This window comes from Parasteatoda tepidariorum, chromosome 1, assembly GCF_982258835.1.
Source record: "Parasteatoda tepidariorum strain Cologne lab strain chromosome 1, Ptep-v5.0, whole genome shotgun sequence".
Lineage (NCBI taxonomy): Eukaryota > Metazoa > Arthropoda > Arachnida > Araneae > Theridiidae > Parasteatoda > Parasteatoda tepidariorum.
The window spans coordinates 82380898-82399570 of NC_141755.1; the positions used below are offsets into that span (position 1 = coordinate 82380898).

Below are 18673 nucleotides of genomic sequence, written 5' to 3' on the forward strand. Positions count from 1 at the left end.
GACTCACTTTGTTAAATACATATCATGGTGCATAGCATTTTTAAAAAGTTCTTAAAGGTGCTTATTTTTGATTTTCGTTTTTTAAAAGCCCTTGAGGTTGCTTTTTTCATTGAGTGTTTTTAATAAGTGCTTAATTTTCCCTTATCAAAAATGAGATTTTTTTCCTTTACCATGTCGATTTTCACCACGTTTTATGCAAAAGCGTGCTTTTCACATTGTTCTATTCAGCATTTTCGTAATTCGTTTCGGCATACTGTCGGTCCATAGCGTATGAAAGTGCCAATCATTTTACATGTTTCATGAAATACTTGCGAGTCTGTATGTGCGCCTACTGAGCTGGGTTCAGTGAGATTATTTCCTTCTCATCTCAACTCTGCTGCATTTTACAAGATATTCTCAATTTCAGACTTCATTTTCCACTCTCTGCTATTGAACCGAAAATCTCTCAATCATTTTAAAGTGGCTTATATAATCAAGAAAAGAGTCCTTTGTCAGAAACTAGTTATTTTATAATTTTGTTTATGTATATAGTGCTTAAAAATTTTTTTGAGTGCTTAAAAAGTACTTAAAAGGTGCTTATTTTTTGTTGAAAGATTTGGCTATGCACCCTGTGTAAGGTTTGAAATTTTAATTACTCACTTTGTTAAACACATATGCTAATGTTGTGTATTTGCTTAATATCTTCAGGATATTGTGTCTCTTTTGGAGGATCAACTCCATCCACTTGTTCAATCAGAATTATCAGTGTTAGTTGATGTTCTGCATCGACCTGAACTTTTATTCCCTCCTGGAACTGAAGCTAGGAAAAAATGTGAAAATGGTGGATTCATATCAAAGTTAGTATATTATTTAATTTAGCATTTTTACAAAATATCTATGCATGAAATGTGAGGGTAATTTCAATATTTTTCTTTGCCATAAGCTGCGAAATTAATTAATTTTTTAGTAATAAATATTTTATAAATATCTATCTAAATTGGAAATATCTTTGTTCTGAATATTAATGTTTAATAACAGTTATATTCATATTTATTTAAGAAAACATATATAAAAAATTATAAAAAATAATATTCTGGTTGTCACTGAGGTGGAATTCAATCACTTATCAATTATACTTATCAATTCATTTATGAATTTTTATAGTTTTTTTAATTAAAAGTTTCTTAGTGAAAGTATTTCTTAATCACTGTAACTATTATCAAAATATATTTGCAATTGTTAAAATATATAATAATTCATTTAAATATGTTTTTAACTTAAAATTAAATATAACTGATATGTATTACTGACTCTTTTTAATATCTTGTCTTTTTCCTTTAAAAATTCATGGTTTAAAATTATACAACTAGGCTTGGTCATTGGTATATTGTAATAATTCGTATAATTATGACTACTTGCTTATAGTGCTAAAATAAGCACACACTGAATTAAATATTTTTGAAAGACTGCCTTTGCCTTTCAAAATTATTTTTTACATAATATACATTGTTTCTATTTATTACCAGCAGAAAGATTACCCTACTTTTCTTGAATACAAGGGTAACATATTAAGAAAAAGATTTTTGCAGTTATCGTAGAATTTAGGTTATAGAGTAATAAAATTTATAACATACTTTTAGCAAGTCTACATTAAAAAATAAATTGTTTTAAGTTAAGGACATAGAAATTTATTGTATCTCTCAAATAAATCTCCCTTCAATTTAATACGCCACCATTTTTAGATTCTTCTGTATAATGTACCAAATTTTTAAAGAAATATGTTTTTCAAAAAAATTTCGTACATGCAAATGGCAAATATACCATTTTTAATTGATTTATTGAATTTTTATACCAAATGTTATTGTCTTTTCATTTTCCCTTAATAAATGTTTACTACTAATTTTAAATTTTTTACGAATACATTATTAGTTATTGCACATTTGATTAGATCTCACATTGTTTATTTATTTGCTGTTTAGACTTATAAGTCACACTGAAAGATTGTTAGAGGAGAAAGAAGAAAAGCTTTGCATTAAAGTGTTGCAAACTTTAAAAGAAATGATGTCATTAGACCCAGACTATGGAGAAAAGGTATGTTTAGTCTAACTATTTACTTACAAAGAGCAGTAAATAACCAGTAACTATTGATTCTTATTTGTTCTTATTATGAATGGTAATGAAAGTTAAGTTCGGATAACGACTAAGTGTGTGTTTTTTATTCATTGTTCCGCTTTTATTATACTAATAGATTGCAAAGTTTATCATTACTGCAAATTATTGGTTTCTTTTTGTTGTATGTCAAGTTTCAGAAGAAAAGAGAAAATGTTAAACTAACTTTTACTTTAACACTTCTCTTCAATTTTTAATTTTTCCATTATTATTATTTTTTTAATCAAGGGGTTGAAATGCTTTTTATACACAAGTTGATTAGGTTTTGAATCACAGCCATTTTAACATTTGAACACAACTGATTTCTGCTCCTTTGCCATTAAACTCAATGACACTCCTTCAATGTGTATTGGTTGTTATCTCAAACTTTTTAATCAAACAAATTATTTTTCAACTCAAGTACTTTTTTATTTAAAAAATTTCAATCAAGTGATTTTTTCTTTACTACTATAAAAATTATATCGCAGATTACTAAAACTTTAGTTTTAAAACAAACTGTTATACCTGTTTAACACACTTTACTTTTACCTCTTTCATTTTCCCTCCAACAGATTGTCACGCCTTTTTTTTATATTTTATTATTTACCTTTAAATTATTCTTTATATATATATTATTTTTTTAATATTTAATTTAAGCGTGTTTATTGTGAACCAAATTTTTCTTTTATCTGGTGCATGAAATTCACATACTGCATTTTATTATTTACCTTTAAATTATTCTTTATATATATATATGTATTTTAATTATTTGATTTAAGCATGCTTATGGTGAACCTATTTTTTCTTTAATTTGGTGCATGAAATTCTCACACTACATATTCTACTTGGAAATAAAACACACAAACAGAACTTTACTTTAAACATCCATAAAAGCAATATATAACTATGAAACTTTGTTGGGATGCTTTATTTGTTAAGAATCAGAGTTATAATTGGCTTATTTCACTTCGTTTATGTTCCTAGTCACATAATTAATTTTTGACTTATGATTATAAATTATTTATCAAACTTTTTATAGAAATTAAGTAAATAAATAATTTTGTAATTGCTAGATTTTAAAATGTTTTAAGTAGTTTAATTATCTAGTTTCTGACGTAATATATAATAATAGTAATACTTATAAATAAGTAGTTTCTTAAGTAATTTAAGTATTAAATTTTTTATGAATTTGGATAATTTCTTATTTAATTTTTTTTTTTTTGAAGTCAATCATTACCCTATTACAATTTTTTTCTATGAGTATATTTATATATGGAAAAAAGTCATCCCTTTCCGTGATTGTGACCCTTCCAGGATTTTGAACTGACTTGTGAAACATTCTATTGTCTGTCGAACTAAAGAACTTCCCTTACTAGTCAACTATTCCCAAATATTATTCTGTGGAGCCCTGGGCTTCTGTAAAAGAGTTAAACGAAGTTCTTAGAGTTAAGAGTTTTTTTAATATTTTTAAACCAGTAATAGTTTTAATTATATTTAAATTTTGTCAATAATCCATTATCTCTTTAATATTTTGATTTATAAAATTAATAAAAGTGAAATGCCTATAGGAAAGAAATCACAAGTTTTTTGATAAATAAAGAATTTTTATAATAACAATATGATGAGTTAATTATGAAAAGGATATGCATTTAGAAAAAATAACATTAGTATTTCTCATCTAGCTTTTTTAATCAAAATAAAATGACTAAATTCGTAAATAAAGAAATATATTTCGTTAATTACCATTTTCAATGTTTATAGCAGTTTAATTTAGTTTTCCTTTCAAAGAAAACCTTAAATTTGCTAATTTCATTCATCTTCAGTTTATGTATATATACTGAAAACAAGTTCATTACTAGACTCAATAAAGCTCCTGAATTGGGAATCTAACTGACATAAAATCTAATTTAAAAGAATTAATGATGAAACGATCAAAAAATTCATTTCTCAAATTAAATATTTTAAAAATAAAATAGTATTTTATTCGTATATTCATTCGCAATCACCTTTTTATACTTTATTTTTCAAGTCGGAACTCCATCGAAAGAATTGTGATCATTCAGGGTTCTATGGCTGAAAATAGTTTAGAACCGCTGATCTAAAAACACTGTTCGTGACTATGGTTACAAGGTTAAAATACTTTAAGTAGCAGGGTGCGTAGTGTTTTTAAAAAGTGCTTAAAGGTGCTTATTTTGGATTTTCTTTTTTTAAAAGCCTTTAAAGGTGCTTTTTTCCATGGATGTTTTTAAAAAGTGCTTAATTTTCCCTTTTCCGAAATGTGATATTTTTCTTTACCATGTTGATTTTCGCCACAAATTATGCGAAAAGAAATTGTCCTATTTAACGTTTTCACAATTAATTCAACCGCAATCTATTTCGACATACCGCCGGTCTGTAGTGTATGAAAACACCGTTTGTTTTACATGTTTGATTGAATACTTTCGGGTCCACACTTGCATATACTGAGCTGGATTCAGTGGTAAGGATTTTTTACTCTCATGTGCAACCCTGCTGCATTCTGCAGGAGATTCTCAATTTCAGACTTCATTTTCCGCCCTCTGTAATAGAATAAAAAAATCTCTCAAATTTTTGCTGATTACAGGGACCAACTAAACATTGTAATTTTTTTTTCCTTATTAGCGATAGAGAATTTTATTTCTCTTGCTAATTTCATCATTTGTGACGCGCCATCGTCTTCGTCACTGTAAATAAAACCATCGATTGTCAGAAACTTGCCAACCCTGTCTTATTATGATATTTTTCAAAGTGCTTAAAAAATTTTTTTTAATTGCTTGAAAAATGCTTAAAAGGTGCTTATTTTTTGTTGAAAAATTTGGCTATGCACCCTGAGTAGGAGTGTGAGGTAAATATTTAGGACAGGTTTTGACTTGGTCTTATTTTCATAGCAGCAGACACTCAGTAGCAAGAGGACTTCCTTGGTTAGGTGGACAATATATTTGTGCTCAAAGAAAAAGTAAATATTCTTGGTCCTCTTCAGCAAGACAGTGAAAAAGGCATTCTTCTGGATAAATTAAAAAACAAATAATCAAAAGTAATACTTATATAAAAAATTATTTACAATTAGATCAATGTCTCACAAATATTATCACTGGATCGTAGATCTCTTTAGAGGAGTTCTGATTTCTGCATTGCTCTCATTAATTTCAGCAGATTCTTAGTCAAGACTGAATTAATATAATATTTCTCTGATTCAATATTCTTTAGCATTATACTTTACAATTGTATAGAATAAAGTAAACCATATCATTATTTTTTCATAAATTAAGTATAGATATCAGTATATATTATCAGTATATATTATCAGTATATATTAAGTATGGATATCAGTATCATATATTAAGTATAGATATCAGTATCATATATTAAGTATAGATATCAGTATCATATATTAAGTATGGATATCAGTAAATTTAATCTATCACTCATAACTTCATTAATATCTTTAAGTTTAACAGACAATTTCCTATTTCCTTATTAATGGGATATAGGTACCAACATGTGCCCTTTCTTCTATTTTCCCCTATTGCATTTTCTTCTTACTCAAACCATTTCATGTTAATCTTGAATTTCTCCATTTTAATATTGTTGTTAATTTATTAAAACTTTCTTAATCTATACAGCTATCTAATGCCGCTTTTAGTTTATTTTTGTAAGATTAACTTTTAAGAACAAATTTTAAAAATAGTTGCAGAAACTTTTGTTATGAAATACCTTAAATTCTTAGCTTTATTTTTTTTTTCTTCTTCTCATTTTTGGACATTTTAACACTTATTATTAATCTGTTTGATTTTATATCTAGTTTCTGCATGTTTAAATGAATCATTTTACCTGTGTTTCATTCATACCTTGAGTTTAGAAATAGGAGTTGTTTCTTTGATATAAATATATTTATTAGTAGTTCACATATATTTTCCTTTATTTATATTATTATGACTCTTTTTGTTGTAACAATTTTATTTACACTATGTTTTATTTTTTTGAACATAACTGTAATCCAGCTTCTCAAATTAACATGATTTATCTTGGATTATATAGGTAGGAATTAGAGTTTTTTGGTATACTGTAATAATTTAAAGTACCAGTTTAGCTTTAACACTTTATAGTTAGTTCATTTAAAATTTATTTATTTTATAATAAGATCCCACATACTTGTTTTTGCTTCTGTTTCCTTTCAATGGCTGCTTGAATTTGCTTTTAAAACTCTATGCACAAATCAAATACCCTCTGCATTCTTCTGTTCTTGTGCTGTCTCCTGCTTATGTAATCTTTATTGCATATTTCTCTGCAATTAGTTGTTCTTTTATCTTCATGCTGCAATCGTTAAGGCTGAGGTGAAGGCTTATACTAAGAAAGAACTTGAAGATCAAATGAGGGTAAGATAAAATTACAATTAGTTTTTCCTAGTATCTTGTATATTTTTAATTAAGATAGTAATTATTGTATGCACCAGCTCGTTTCCTATTATAAAAAAAAATATATCTGAAATACTGCAGAAATAGATAGTATTATGGTATAGGACAGGGGTGGCGAACCTTTATGCACCAAGGTGCCATTTTCTCTAAAAAAATTGCTTAATGACGTCATAGGCGTGCCGTCAAATAATTTTAACTTCGTGATTATTGGGAAAATAGTAATACTAAATATCAACTCAAAACTCTTTATTTACATTGAAAAAATATATACATTTTGCAATGCCTCAGTTATGCACGCAATTCAACTTAAAGTAACATCAGTGTGACTTCTGTTGTTGCAGATTAGATGACCAATAACTTATATTAGGTTGTAAGATGTTAGTTTAAGCAGGACTGTTGATTTTTTGCTAGTTATTTGTTAGCTTGTTTTTTACGGTTATTAATTGTTTTTTTAGTATTTTTAGTTTTTTTGTCAATAACTGTTTACTCTTTTGTTTGTTTTTTGTGAATTTTAATTTAATTGTTACATATGCTTCATAGCGTAATAAAATTTGTGTAATAACAATTCATAGTGTAACAACAATTGTGATTGGTGGAGTGCCCAAAATATATTGTCGCGTGCCATTGGTTTGCCATCCCTGGTATAGGACATTTTTAACGCATACCTTTTATCAAGGGTGATTGTGTTCCGGCTTCTTTGTATCATCCGTCCAGGTGTAAGAACTAGGACCGGGGCATGTGATTTTTTTGCGAATATCGCGGTATTCCCGATGTCTTGAGATTCACGGACTTCTGTGAATCAAAAACTTGTAATCCAACAAAATTTTCACGGAGTTTCGAATTCTTAAATTTACATTTAAACATTTTTAGTTTCGTGATTTATTGCCATTTGGAATATATTTAGAGATGCATCAGAGTCTTCTCATATTGCAATTCTTCATGCGATTTTAATATCAAATATCAATTTTTGTATTTACCTGATTTAAAATTTCCCCTTTGTGATGTGTATTCATGCAATTTAAAAATCTTGCATCTCGACTCATATTCACATAGTTTAAAAATCATACATCGCCATATGTGTTTACGCAATTTTAAGATGACCTTTGCGAATCGTATTCGTGCGTTTTTAAAGTCCAATATTATGATTTCTATTTTCGCATTTTATGAAATCCAACATCATGATTTTTATCAAAATTAAGTTGTTTTTTTTAAAATTAATTAATATATTCTTCATTTGTAGGTAATTTAATTATAAATCGTAGCTCAAAAAATTATGTTGAATGTGAAATATGTATAGTATGTAAACTAATTTCTTGATACTGATAGTATTCACCTAAAATTTTTAGTGTTTTCCCTTTGTGTCACTATCTCCCCTGTTTTATAAAGAAAATTGTTTTAAAGTCCAACAAAATTGCTTATCCCAAAAAATTTTCTTTTATTGGAATTTATGTGCATAGTTCTCAGAAGGTTATTGCTTCGAAGTTCATCAATGTGAATTTTGTGCCTGATCTCATAGAAATCAATTCATTATTTAATTAGCTTCTTTGTATCATTTTGTTGAAATTCCTTACCAATTATAAAATAAATATTTCAAATGTTTCAAAACATTTAGTTTGAACCAAAACCAACATTAGCATTAAGAAATACATTTGTAAAATTTTTCCATAAAATGTAACAATAAATACTTTTATGAATATGATATAAAGGAAAAGGATTTGAAAAAGTGTTTTTCTGTTTATTCTTCTAATAGCTAACTTAAGTTGCTGATAAAAGGTTAAAAAAAAATTTATTTAATGCTACGTATAATTTAAAAATTTTCCGTAGCATTTGGCCAAACAATGTTGATTGTTTTCACACTGAGCCAAAAATATAATTCATAATATTTATATTTAATGTATATCAATACCTCCTTTAAAATTAAATTTGCTAATACTGAAGCTAAAAATTTTCCATTCAAATTTTGATTGCTTATATTGTTTGTATCCTCACTCTTCTGTATAAACTCACATAATTAAAAATAAAAAAAGAAACTAAATTTTAAAATAAATTCTGACATGTGTATTTTAAAATGATCACATTAATTAATTTTACAATAAATGAATGTATAATAAAATATAAAATATTTTTTTTTAAAAAAGGAACATAATAGTTTGAAATTAGTTTCAGCTTTATCAGTGGATAAATAATATCAAAAGGACTTACTAAAAAATTTGCACTAATAATAATCTTACCAACTACAGATAAAACACTTGGAATTATTATTTAAACATATTTCCTAATTGTTAAAAAATTTAAACTTGTAAAATAAGGCTCGTGAAACTAATAAGTAATTCATTTTAATTCTGCATGAAGTACAGAATTAGCAAAATCAATTTTTATAAACCCTAGCAAAAATTCTTATTTATTGGATGAATAAATGAAAATGTAATTAAATATTGAAGAACAAACAAAAATATTAAAGCTTTAAAATAAATTAAATTAGTTTTCTGAAAGGTTTAGCTGAATCTTCTTTCATGGATTTTTGTAATTTCTGCATTTTTTTTATTTTTAAATTTTATTTATCTACTTATTGCTTAACAAAAGAAAAATGTAAATATTCCATTGTTAGGGTGAAGCGTTACGTCAAACACTGATTTTGAGATATTTTGGAAAGACGCAAGCTAAACGTGACAGCATTGCAAATGGGAAACAAGCACTTCATCCTCCAAAAGCAGCAGCTCCTATAACTCATGGTCCTGGTGGTGTTATTCTGACCAGGGCTGAAATGACTCTTGCTGAAGTTCAATGCCATTTAGACCAAGAAGGTGCGTCAAATTTAGTTGTTGAGCTGATTATGAAGAATCCTAGCAATGCTATATTTTTGGAAAGTGTGGAACTTGGTATTGCATTGCTTGAAGGTGGAAATCCAGTTATTCAGGTAAAAAATTTTGAAACCTTTAGTTAGATTACATAAATCCCATAATAGAATAATTATTATGTTTTATTTAAATAAAATTGCAATGATGGGCTTACTGTTTTTAAGTACTCTAATCTATCTTTGCTCAAAAATAGGCATTTCTATACAATATTATTCTCTGATTTATTCTAACTGTGCTTTGAAGTCTTCTAAACAAAACAATTTTCAAAAATTGTTCCTTATTCGTTCAAAAACTTGTTTAAACACATTTTAAAAAAAATTTATTCTTGTTGTGAGAGGCTATTCATAACTTTATTTGTAAAAATTGCCAGCTAATTTTTTCAAGTAAAATTATTGCTCTAATTGGTCCCAAAAGTAAAACACTTCTTCAAAAATGCTGAATCCTATTTATTTGATTTGTTCAAAATTAAAACAATGAAAATTTTACTTCAAAACAACACATACCCGCCAATTTTTTTTTAAGAACTTCAAGTAGTTGATAATTATTGCGTGTGCCACTTTTTTTTCCCATTTTAACTAATATTTTATTATTGTTTAAAGTTTATTGATTGAATCCTTTTTTTTTTTTTTTTTTTTTTTTTTTTTTTTTTTTTTTTTTTTTTAAAGATTTTTTGCTTGTTTGTGACTAATATGCTGCCTTTTTTTTCATGTTTTATTTCTTTCTAGAAATCTATGTTGCTTAAACTTACTGCCGGAAATTTTTCTGAAAAATTTTTTAAAGTGTTCTATGATAAAATGAAAAATGCTCAGCAAGAAATTAAATCATCTGTGACGGTAAACACTGTGGAGTTAACTAATAAAACTGGTGAAGAAAAAGACAGTATTCCAAAAGATCTCAACAAAGATGGCAGGAGAATTAAAAGTAAGTTTTTATTTTTAATGTGATGAGAAGTTTTAACATTTTGGTTATGCCATGTTTCATAATAATCAACTTAAATTATTTCCTTGTATTGATATTTTTTTATCCATCAATTTTATTCTATTAAATCAAGTTTCGTTTTAAATTCTTATAAAATAAAATGAAACTTATAAAAAAGAACAATATTTCAGGAGGTGAGTTAGATTTCAAAGAAAACAATTTTATTACTTTAGTAATTATATCTCTCAACTGGTTTGATTGATAATAAACTTTTTTCTTGGTAAGCAACATTTATGTTTTAAAGTATAAATCTTGGTTTTTAAAGTTTGAAAAATAAATTATATTACTCACTATGACAAATCAACAATTCAAACATGTGTTGGTGAAATAGTTTATTTTTTTAAAAAGTCTTCTGTCTTTAAATATTATTTTGCTACCATTTGGTGAAATATTTTCCAACAATCATTTGAGTTGGTAGCTATGTATATTTTTAATAATATTAAAATGCAGCTTGTTTTATTACTTTGAATTTCTTTAATTCAACATTATTAATATTTGATGGTTTCTGTTGGTTATTTGATATTTTATACACTGAATGCAATAAATAAATAATGAAAAAATTCTGAAACTTTACTTCCCTAATTTTTAAATATTCATATTTTAGATATTAAACAGAATGGCTTAGTTATGACTGATGAATTAAAAGAAGAATTGGAAGATGCGGCTGCTGCTACAAGTAAAGCATATGCTCATGTTCGAACTCTTGGTACTCAAGGGGCTGCTGCGAATGCTGAATCGGATTTATTAAACCTTGGAACAGGTAATTGAATTTTTACTGTCTATTCATTATATTATTAAGGCTTATTAATACTTTTTATTGTATCCAGGAATTTTATGATATTTTTTATAAATTAAAAAAAAATATACAGGTTTTGTTTAATTCTATTATAAACATCATTGTATTAACTTTCGTTAAAGTCTAGTTTTTTGAATGTTATTTTAAACCAGATTTGTTTTTACCAAGTCAAATATATATATATATTTTTCTTAACTTTCTTCGTGTTTTCTTGTATCTATTTATTATATATATATATATATATATATATATATATATATATATATATATATATATATATATATGTATGTATGTATATATGTATGTGTATATATATATATATATATATATATGTATATATGTATGTGTATATATATATATATGTATGTATGTATATATGTATGTATATATATATATATATATATATATATATATATATATATATATATATATAATATATATAAACTACTTTTTTTTTCTTCTTATTTTTATTGTTGTCACGTTTTTTTTCTTCTTTATTTTCTTCTTTGTCAGCACAACAGCCTCTTGCAGGCCTTGGTTGCTTCAACAGCTGACAAACGCCAGCGCCCCCTTTCAATTTCTAATCTTTAGGGTTTTCAAATCATTTTCGATGTCATTGAACCATCTAGTAGGGGGTTGGTGAGGTTAACAAGCTTTGCAGGTATACCTAACTCATTCATTTCCTCAAGCAACTTATCCCTCTTGAAGTCTATAAATAAGTGAAAAGTCTTGAAATTAACGTTCTTTAGTTTTTTGCAGGATTTTTCTTAGAGTGTGGATTTGGTCAATGGTGGACCTTTGAGGTGCAAATCCACGTTGGTAGTTTCCAACCACTTTATCAGCAAAAGGCTGGAGTCTAGCAAAAAGAATGTTGGAGAAGATTGTATGTGCTGTATTGAGGAGAGTAATACCTGCAATTACTACATTCAAGTTGGTCTCAATTTTTAAAGATGGTGCAGATAGAGCTTTCTTCCCATTCATTGTCCCAAATTTTAAGTATGATCTTATGGATAGCATTAATAAGCTCAGGTTCATCAACCTTTAAAAGTTCAGATGGAATACAGTTGGGACCAGCCGATCTGTTGTTTCTAAGTTATTTAATAGCAAGCTTTACTTCATCAGGGGAGGATTTTCCGCATCTCAGATAGTGACTGAATCCTCTTGGTCGATCCGAGTGTCGACAGTATCATTTCTGCCTTCAAGTAGGTCTTTAAAGTAGTCCTTCCAAGCATTAGTTACTCTTTTGGGTTCACTTACTAACTCTCCTCTCTTATTTCTACTGGTCATTGTTTTTGGCTGACTCAGCCTTTCATCTTTTCAGTAGGTCGATAAATCAGTACCAAGCATGCTTGGGAGCTAAACACTAGGGGTTTTGCATTTGACTGACCACCTAACCGAAACATCTGCTTCTGTACCCCAGAGCCCAAGGTCAAGAAAACTGAGATGAGCACAGTAGGCCTTGGCCCTCTATGGGCTGTCGTGCCACTGAGTTTACTTTAGTTTTGTATGGCAGCATTAAGAATTTTAAAAAACAATACTGGAGATTAAAGCACATTAATCAATGAATGCAGTCAATAATATTTATTGTTTCAAATCAATAATAATTAAGTTGAAATGTCTGAGTATAGAATATAAGATTAAAATAGTTTCATTTAATATTTCCGTTATTTATTCAATATGTTTATTTATTTGAATTTTCTATTATTTATTTGATATTTTTCCCTTTCCTAATAGTTTTGTATCAAACTCTTTTTTAGGGGCTCATACCCACATTGCTCTTGAAGAAATTTTAGCAGAAAAGGCTGAAAAAGCAAAAGATGCCGAAGAAAACAAACTTCCCCAAGAAGTAGTTGTGATGCAGCCTATTTTAAGATTCTTACAACTCTTGTGTGAAAACCATAATTATGATTTGCAAGTAAGTGCACATTTTCATAGCATAGATTATTAATGAAAAAAAAAGGATAAATTAAATTAAAATATTCCTTAGATCCTTATTTAGTATTAATATGTTTTTCGGGAGACCTAAGTTCAGCTCATTAAATTTGGATGTAGTTTCGTAACTATGGATTGAGTGGTGTTTAGTTTTGTTTATGAAGTAATTGTAGTTAAATTTCAAAGTGAAATTGAGAAAGTTTGTTTCATCCAAAAGGCTGTTGAAGTAGTAAATCAATTATTATAAAAATTTGACTATTTGAAATTTACAGGTTGCAGTGTGTTTATTTATCTTCAAATAAATATTGTGAAGAACTACATTTTTATTCACTCTTTATCTACAACAACTCACTATATTTTGATAGACTTCAAATAATTACATGTGTTGTAACTTTTTAAAAAGGTTTTTCTCACAACTTTCGTAGTAATTATTTAGTTGTGTTGAACCCTTGTGTTGGTTATTTGTATACAATACCCACAATTGGTATAACTGAGGCCATTGACATAACTAAAAATATAGTGCAATTTATTTTGTCGAGATTATATTATAACCAAAGTCTTGTATTGAAAATCAGTCTTTATTATGGCATGCAAGTGTTCTAATTATGAAACCTCTTGTATTTTGTAAGTTTTGAAGTATCTTTCATTTTTATGAAGCAAGCTTTTTTTCATCTCATTTAACCATATATTTTTTTAAATTCTATTAAGTTGTGTGGATTTACAATGATAACTAGGTCTAACAATTTAATTTTGATATTATTTACTATTATTTATTTTGTATTTCTTTTTTCATTAAGACAGTTAACAATTAGAAACATATGATAAATTAAATTAAGTCTAAGAAAGAAAATCTATGTGTTGTGCAAACCGATTAGTTATCTCTTTTTTTTCCAAATTATAATCAACATCCTTAATTATTATCATAATTTTAAAGACTGGATAAGTATTGCTTAGTTATGAATATTTCTTTAAATATTTTTCTTTGCATCTTGCAAGTAAAAACTACCTCCAAAAAAATGTATTATTTAAAGTATTATTTTGGACAACTATGCATTATTTTAATTGGAATTTTGAATTTTTTAAATTAAATGTTTAATTATATAACTTATGACAATTTAGTTTTTATCTGTTCCCTTTTTTTTAAATCAAAGCTTGAAAAATTGAATACAATATTTAATATCCATCTGCTTTTGTTAAAGATCTTTAATTTCTTTTATTTTTAGAATTTCTTGAGAAACCAAACCAATAAAAATAATTACAATGTTGTATCTGAAACTCTTATGTTCCTTGATTGTATATGTGGAAGTACTACAGGAGGCCTTGGATTATTAGGTTTATATATTAATGAACACAATGTTGCTTTAGTTAACCAAACTTTAGAAACACTTACTGAATATTGCCAAGGACCATGCCATGAAAATCAAGTAAATAGTTTTAATTTATTTTCTTTACATTTAGTGTCTATTTTTACACATAATATTTGCTTTTGTTTCAGTGTACTCATGTGGTAAAAATTGGTCCTCTCCAAAAATCATCATTACAAAATTTTATTTTTCTAATACTGAACTAACTCTTTTCTTTTAAAGTTTTCAATCCAATGTAATTAGTTTTAAAATAAATAAATAAAATTAATTATATGAAGAAAATATCCTTGATCGCAATTTTTTATTTGTATTAAGGAGTGACTGTGTTTTTAGGTATTCTATCAGTTCACGAAAAATTATTTTGAACCAATTTAAGTGAGAATAATATTACTTATGAAATATACAATTATTGGTTAATGAACAGTGTACTTTTGATTTTTTCTTTACAAAGTGGGAAAATACAGGGAATTTTGTTTCTTATGTTAGTCTTTTAAAAAATGGTGACCCCTCAAAGCGTAATCTATGGGATATTTAACCTTGATATTTCAGCTATACTAAACTATTTCATTTGCTAAAGCATTATTTAAGTATGTTTAGCTGTTTTTTCGGCAATTAAAACTAATAAATATAGTTAGCCCAATACACACAAGAGCACAGTAATTGTCGTTTCCTCTTAATATATTGTGTATAATATGTACAGGGAAGGTTTTTTTTTTCGAGATTTGAGTGGCAACCCTGTGTAAGATAGTTCTTATTGAAATCTAACCTATTTTAATGTCCTTAATAGTTTCTAAATTAAGTTCCTTGGATGGTTAGGAAACATAGTGTGGTAGCCAGGTAGTTACTGCTTATTTGATCTAAATTACTAGTGTATGCATGTTCAAGTATTTTATTTTAATTTTTTTCCAATCAATACTAAGCATGAATCTCAACCTGTCGCCAATTGCCCATTAATGTCACTCTGTGCCTCTAAAAATGAAATTCTTTAAATTATTTTTTGGCTATTGCTGGTTATATTATCTAGTTAATTATTGTTTGTAAAAATTGTTATAAGTTTATTTTATAGTACTTGTTTTATATTATACAATCAATGTCTAGTTGTACTATAAGAAGTAACTTACTTTATTTCTTCCCTTCTTAAAGCAACGTAATTTAGATGTTTCAAGAAAAATTAATTAGTCGATTGAAATAAATCTTTCTAATGTAAATTTGTTTTATTCTTTCATTTGTAAATTTATATTACCAAAATCATTTTTTTTTCTAGAATATAAAGTTTTTATAAAGATTTAACACTGAATAAAAAATGCAAATAATTCATGATAAATGTACTGTGTCTGTATACTTTTTTTTTTCTTCTTTTCAACAGAACTGTATTGCTGTCCATGAAAGCAATGGCATTGATATAATAATAGCCCTTATACTGAATGACATAAATCCTTTGGGGAAGAAACGAATGGATTTAGTCCTTGAACTGAAGGTTTGTGTATATTTCTTCTAATCTATTAAAAAATGTTTTTCTTTGTAAACTTATGTAATATTAGAATAATAAAACCTGTAATTGGTTCTAACATGTAGCTATTTTTGTAATTTGTAGTTAACCTTTCCATTTTTTAATTAAAAAATTTTTTTAAGTAAGCCAATATGCAATGTTTTATATTTAAGATAATGGATTTAAATTTGGTTAAAAAATTTATAAGCTACTTTTGTAACCTATTGTGTATTCTTTTATACAGAACAATGCATCAAAATTATTGCTGGCAATAATGGAAAGCAGAGGTGACAGTGAAAATGCTGAACGAATTCTCTATAATATGAGTCCAAAGCAACTGGTAAAGTAATATTTTAAATAAATTTACTATTAACTGAGGAAATTTTTTTATATTTATTTACATTATTCAAGTTAATAAATAAAGGATTAAATAATAAAGCAATACTATTTAGCATTTTTAACTTAATTTTTTAATTCAAATTACCAATTACTTTGTTTTCTAGTTATTCATTTATTTGTTTATTTTATTTTTTATTTATTTTTTGCAGATTTAAGTTTTACCGATTTTTTCTTTGACAACAAAATAATTGAAAACTTTTGTAAACTGCTGAAAATTTCAATTTCTTCATTAATGAGGAAGAGATATTTATGTGAATAAGAGTATTACTACTATTGCCAACATACCTGCTTAAATTTTTTATTTTAACTATTTTTTTTTTATTATTTTTTTTTTAGGATTTAGTTATTTTTAGGAGTTTGTGTACTTTTTCTTAATTAAAACTTCTTTGAAATTGTTCAAAATACTTCTATTGTAATTTAATGAAATGCGATATTTTAATAAATTATCAAATGCAGAAATTTAAATTTGTATCTAGCTGCAGAAAATTGTGGGAAGCTTGTGAAAATTACATAAATTTCTCTTTCTGTCATTATAATTCTTGTAGCAATTAAAAAATATTTTAAGATTAAATTATTTCAAATTATATTAGGAGAAGCTTTCTAAATTTGTTCTAATGATAGTTAATAAGTCACAGATATTTCAAAGATTAGAAATGTTATATTTTTGTCAGTTATTTCATTTATCTAATTTATTGCATTCAGAACTCATCAAGTCATCATAATGTACATTATCTTTGTTAAATAGAAAATAAATCATTTCTTTTTGTAATAAGTATGAATAATTTTTTGATCTGCTTACATTCTAGTATTTCATATTAAGTAGCTAATGCATCCTTATTGGAGATGAGTCCCAGCTGGGCTCGACACTAGCTGAGGCTCATTAGCTGGAAAAAATTTTCTTACTCAGGCTAATGACATAGTATTTATTTACTTGCTAATTTTCAAATAAGTGATCTCGAGCCGCGATGGCTCAAGGGATGGAGTATTCGCTTTCCAATGAGGTGAACCGGGGTTCGATCCCGACGATGGCAGGTCGATACGAATTCCGCATCCGGCTTGCACTGACCACAGTGCTGACGTGAAACATCCTCAGTGGTAGGCGGATCATGGGTTAGAGTCCCCTTGCCGTCAGACTAACCGTGGGAGGTTCTCATGGTCCTCCTCTCCCAATACTCGATCCAGGAGTTCCCTTGTCTTCTGGATTGGGTTCAAAATTACAAGGCTACAGAGTTGAACATTAGTAGTCGTAAACCCATAAAATTGGGAGATGGCTGTTCAATGCCGGTTATAAAAAAAAATGATCTCAATATACTAATCTGAAACATATTTTACTTGGTCTTATATCTTTACAAATTTTAGCTTAATCTTTCATATGAAATCTTTAATACATATAATTACATATAAAACCGGCCTAAATTTATAGTCTTCAGCCTCAAGTCTCTGAGAGTGAGTCTATGCTTAACACTAATCAGTACTTACTCAAAACAATAAAAGTTTCATTTAATGGCTAATTATCATAAGGCATTTGATCTTTTAATACCTAATTTTTTTATTTTTTTTTTTGTTAGTATGAAGTCTTTTGACATTTTGTTTCCTCCATTTTATTCTTATTGCGGTTTTAGTCTCTTCTCAATTCAGTCCCGCTACTAATTTGATGTGTCTATTTTGATATAAACATTCCAAATTGTTTGTTTATTATTTTTATTAGCAGAAGCCAGGAATTTTTTTTAATGATTATTAAGTATTTAAAAACTATTAGGTGTAAAATCATATCTCCAAATTATTTCAAGGAATATTTTCCAGGGATTGCCCACAATATTCTAATGAAATAGAGAACTTATTTAAGCTTCAAGGAGAACTATCCTTTTTTTGTATTCCGTTATTTATGTGTCTGTGTTAGTTATTATGAAATAATGTATGAAATTTTTAAAAGATTTTTAAGAAAACTACCTCCAGGCATTCTTTTCAAATGATTCCTCCCTTGAAAAAAGGATAAATATTTGGAGCTAAAAATTAATAAAATAGAGTTACAGATCATTACAATTACATAGAAATGTTTTGCGCATTTTTAAAAAAATTTGAATTTCATTCCTGTTTTCAAATGTAAAGAGAAAAACAGAAATGGAAAGGGAAGGGGCCCAAGTGACAACAGGACTGAGAATTTGGGTTTAAAATGTCTTGTTTTGCCTTTAGTATGCATTTATTGCTCCATAAAATAATTAGTTACCTAATGTAATATCTATTAAGATAAAAAAAAAATTCCTAATTCAATATCTTTCTTTTTGTAACTTAAATGT

At 26.9% G+C, this 18673-nt stretch overlaps 1 protein-coding gene across 6 annotated transcripts in view; it reads left to right on the plus strand.

Moving 5' to 3' along the window:
• Itpr (Inositol 1,4,5,-trisphosphate receptor) overlaps positions 1–18673 on the plus strand; it is a 102612-nt gene that overhangs the window by 59933 nt on the left and 24006 nt on the right. For 3 of the 6 annotated variants that reach the window (XM_043040886.3, XM_087167749.1, XM_087167752.1), the window contains 10 exons: positions 688–836; positions 1959–2070; positions 6441–6521; positions 9169–9477; positions 10144–10339; positions 11001–11156; positions 12950–13107; positions 14348–14548; positions 15855–15965; positions 16222–16317. In XM_043040886.3, the coding sequence (XP_042896820.2) occupies positions 688–836; positions 1959–2070; positions 6441–6521; positions 9169–9477; positions 10144–10339; positions 11001–11156; positions 12950–13107; positions 14348–14548; positions 15855–15965; positions 16222–16317 (1569 nt within the window). The remainder of the gene's footprint in view (positions 1–687; positions 837–1958; positions 2071–6440; positions 6522–9168; positions 9478–10143; positions 10340–11000; positions 11157–12949; positions 13108–14347; positions 14549–15854; positions 15966–16221; positions 16318–18673) is intronic. The other 3 variants (XM_087167753.1, XM_087167760.1, XM_087167768.1) reach the window with 1 other exon arrangement.